The following is a 4,105-nucleotide window of genomic DNA, read 5'->3' as shown; positions in this document are numbered from 1 at the left end:
TTTTTTTTTTTTCTGTTTCTCTAATAAAAGACATTAATTACCGGAAGAAAAGCTTCCCCTACCCTACCACTAACTTAATTATTTAAGCACGCGGTCCCACTCCCAGCATGACCTTTTTGACTATTCTCCTTACGCGGCTGTGCCCTACCGTACCGCTAAAACTTAATTTTCTCCAACTTTTTCTTCTTTTATTGTTTTTTTCTGAAAAAAGCAAGAACCATTTAAGCTTCCCCTACCCTACCACTCAGGGGTGTCAATCGGTGGGTCTGGGTCGCTCTCGGTTTTGGTCCAGCCTAGTCGGGCATATGGGCCTATGATGAGTTAGTGGTCGGGTTTTGGGTCTTAATCGGATTTCTTGTAAGTCAAGCTAATTGGCTATAATCGAGGTTAGAACAAAATAATGTACCAATAAAACTTTAAACGGTTTTATTTTTCTTACATTTAAGATATTTTAATTTATTTTATTAAATTATCAATAATTATAAAAAGATATTACCCTTGATTATTGTCAAATAATTGATAAAAATATCAATATATATCTTATTTTATCTTAAAAAAATCAAAATAACTATTTAAAAGATCAAACTATACGTATTGGTCTGAATCAAACTTGTAAATAGGCCGAGCCGGTTGGGAGACCCATTGAGCTTACCTCTTGTATTATATACTATCTATTTAGGCTCGACATGTTTATTAATCAGGTCGATCTAAATTAAGCTATAAACGTGTTGATTTTGGTCAAGCCTACCGATGTGAACTTGGAATTGACACCCCTACTACCATTGACTCAATTATTCATGCGTAACTGCTTACAATACACGCGTTCCACTCCAAACATAACTTTTTTTTTATTATTCCCCACAAGCGGTTGTGCCCTACCCCTACTATTAACTCAATTTCTTCTTATTTTATTTATTTATTATTATTTATTTATTTTTAAACAAGAACCATTGAGACTAACCTTTTAAGCCTCCCCTACCCTACCACTAACTCAATTATTTATGCCCAACTTCGCTCACAATTAATGCGGTCCCATGCCAAGCATAACTTTTTTGCATATTCCCCCTATGCCGTTATGCCCTACTCTACCACTAAATTATCTTCATCTTTTTTTTTTTTTCGTAAAGAGCAAGAGCCATCCATGCTGACCTTTTGAGCTCCCTACTCTGCCTCTAACTCAATTATTTATGCGTAACCGCTTACAATACACGCATACATCAAGGATAATATATATATATATATATATATATTGAGATCAAGAACCATTTACGCGTAGTCTTCTGAGCTTCCACTACCCTATCACTAACTTAATTTTTATATAATTAAAAGAGAAAAAACAAAAAAAAAAAAACTTAATTTTGAACCCAGGTTCTCGCTGTGTAATGGACACAGAGAGACCATTGAAGAGAATATCAGGCTAAAACATGTTTGATTCAACTTGGATTTTTGTTTCAAAAGAAAACTCTAAAAGGGTAATTGCATCTCAATCTGAATTAGAAAGCTCTATGAAAATTTTCCAATTGGGGAAGCAAAGATTTACTTAAAAAAAAAAGAAATGATAATTGAAATGTCCCACAGATGAATCACATGCATTAGTTACTTTGAATTGATTTTCAGTAATTAAAATCAGGAAGAGGATGTAATTACCCAAAATCTGTGAAGCTCCATCCGGAGAGTTGAGCAGCTGATCTCAGGGCTGACCTCCACCTTTCCCCCTTCTCTAGGCCGAACCTCTTTTCAAGCTCTCCAACAGGCTCTCCAAAGCTCCCCTTTTGGTTCTGTACATCCAATGGATCGACACCCTCGAGGAAAATTGGAAAAACCTTTTGGCCATGCTTTTCCCAGCGTTCCATTATCAAGGTGAGTTCTTGTAGGCACCATCTAGAATTAGCATAGTTCCTCGAGAATATGATAATAGAAATTCTTGATTCCTGGATTGCCTTTTCGAGTGCTTCAGAGATCAGATCACCTCTTCTTAATTTCTCGTCATCCTTGAATGTTTTGACTCCTTCCTTGACCAGAGCGTCATAGAGATCACTTGTGAAGTTGTGTCGTGTGTCTTCTCCTCTGAAACTTAAGAATACATTCCATCGAAAGGGGACGACTGTGGGCGGCGCGGCCATGAATCTGAAACAGAGTTTGCTGAACTTTGCCGTGAAGAAAATGTGAAAAAGTTGGATGGAGAAGGATGGGATTAGAAAGCCGATACTGTACCAAGCATCTCTTTGTCTGTTCCCGAGTTCTTCTAACCAATCATCATCGAACGTTTTAATGGTTTCAGACTTGGGGAATGTAGAGAAAAGATTGTCTGTGGATAAAATTCAAAAGACTGGCCAATAATAAACTTGCTAGATAAATGGATTTTTTTTTCTTTTTCTTTTTTTGTGTGTAATAAAATATTTTCAATTTAAGTAAATTATTATTATACATAAGTCTCCCACGATGCAAGATAGCAATATAGATAGTAGCACGAGTATAAACTGTCATAACCCTACTCTATAGTAGGTATAATCTCAGAGATTCTGTAATATCGATTAGAAAATTTAAAACAATTCCAAAAAATTTATGAAATCAATTTCCACAGTTGTACTAATAATTTATTAAAATACCATCATATTAAATTTGTATTTAATATTAATTACAAACAATTTTTTTTTTTACTTGATATTCTATCAATTAGGGTACATCTCCCTTTTTTTTTTTTTTTTTTTTTTTTATCAGATGAGAAAAAGAAAATTCATTACTCAAAACAATTAACTACATCTGCAATCGATCCTATTGATAGGATACAAAAGTATCATATCGTTAAGGGAAGTAAAACAAAAATTATCCACTACAATATCACTACATTTCTATGTTCTAACATAGAGGTCCTCTAAGTTGGTTTGCTATAAATGATCTACACACTAATAACTAAGGGGGTAAGCTCATGCCCTCATGAGTATTAGAACCTGACTGCGGTATATAAAAATAAAAAATAATAAAAAATCTCTTAAACAATAGCCAAAATCTCCAATGTGGATGTCTTTGTCCAATTTTTATATCGTAGTAGCATTGCTTTTGGAGTCCCCCCCAAGGGTGGATCAAGTTCACGTACAAGATTGTAGAATAGTCCTAATCCATAGATATAGAATCAATTTTCTCTCTCTTCATTTAATAGATTATATATCCAAGGATCAAGAGTGTACGAGAACATTCTGGTACGCGAACCTCATCCGTTCACCCCTCTCCCCTCTTACTTTCTTAGAGTTGTGGATGTCCACTGGTCCACATCTTGTGACAACCATTCAGGAAGGTGATTGATTCCATTCAGGTCTCTGATCATGCCATGAAAGCTTTGCCTTTATAATATATGGCTAAGTAAGCATTCAATGAAAGCAAATGAAAAAGCTGGTCCATTACGGGGAATGTCCGATTTTAGTAGTCTCAGCTTTCAATAAATTTGACTCACCACTGAAATTACAAGGTAATTTTTCTTAGAGTCGAATGGTTTAATATTTAACCAAAGTATGACTTGATTCATGTAGTCGTGGGGTCAGTATAGATGCGCGATACCCATCATTAGCAAGGTAATTTTCCTTCAATTGCACTAGTTCGCCCTTAAATGATGATGTGTCAACGAGACTTTTTTCATCCTTAAATGATGATGTGTCAGTTATTTAGAAGTCCAAGAACGTAATTTTGCAAGGACCTCAATCCCTCCAAAAATCATTATAACAATCTCAACTTAATGGGTAGTTTGGGAAATTGGATTCAGCCTTGCATGTTCAGTCTTTAACTTCGCTGCTGCACGGCGGAGCAAAATCTCAAGTTCTCTAGCAGCAGTAGTAACATTGCGTATAGAATGCCTAAGGAAGCTTTCACGGGCTGGCAAAAGCGCAGCCCCTCCGACCATGAGGTGGCCTTGTGACTAAAACCACTGTTGCTGCCAAAAACCCCGCTAGTCCAACCTACACAAACACAGACGACGGAGGCCCGGAACTTTGTCCGGGGTTAGTCCTCCGACGCTCAAGTCAGGGTCGGCCGCACAGTTCAATAAGGGAGTAATGGTGAGGGTGTTAGAGCTTACCTTCCCCTTTCTTCCGTGCCTTCTTATATAGCTCTT

The 4,105-nt window shown here is 36.5% G+C and overlaps 1 protein-coding gene across 3 annotated transcripts in view; it reads right to left on the bottom strand.

Annotated features, from left to right (window-relative positions):
* LOC122091443 (disease resistance protein RPS5-like) overlaps nucleotides 1–2,381 on the bottom strand; it is a 28,657-nt gene extending 26,276 nt beyond the window's left edge. For 2 of the 3 annotated variants that reach the window (XM_042661394.1, XM_042661396.1), the window contains exon 1: nucleotides 1,648–2,380. In XM_042661394.1, coding sequence (XP_042517328.1) covers nucleotides 1,648–2,123 — 476 coding nt within the window. In that variant the 5' untranslated portion in view covers nucleotides 2,124–2,380. Of the gene's footprint in view, nucleotides 1–1,647 lie in introns of all 3 variants that reach the window. The other variant, XM_042661395.1, reaches the window with a different exon arrangement.
* Nucleotides 2,382–4,105: the final 1,724 nt, after the last annotated feature.

This window comes from Macadamia integrifolia, chromosome 10 (assembly GCF_013358625.1).
Source record: "Macadamia integrifolia cultivar HAES 741 chromosome 10, SCU_Mint_v3, whole genome shotgun sequence".
NCBI lineage: Eukaryota > Viridiplantae > Streptophyta > Magnoliopsida > Proteales > Proteaceae > Macadamia > Macadamia integrifolia.
The sequence above is the reverse complement of the archived record's forward strand: the minus strand, read 5'-3'. Positions and strand labels throughout refer to the sequence as shown.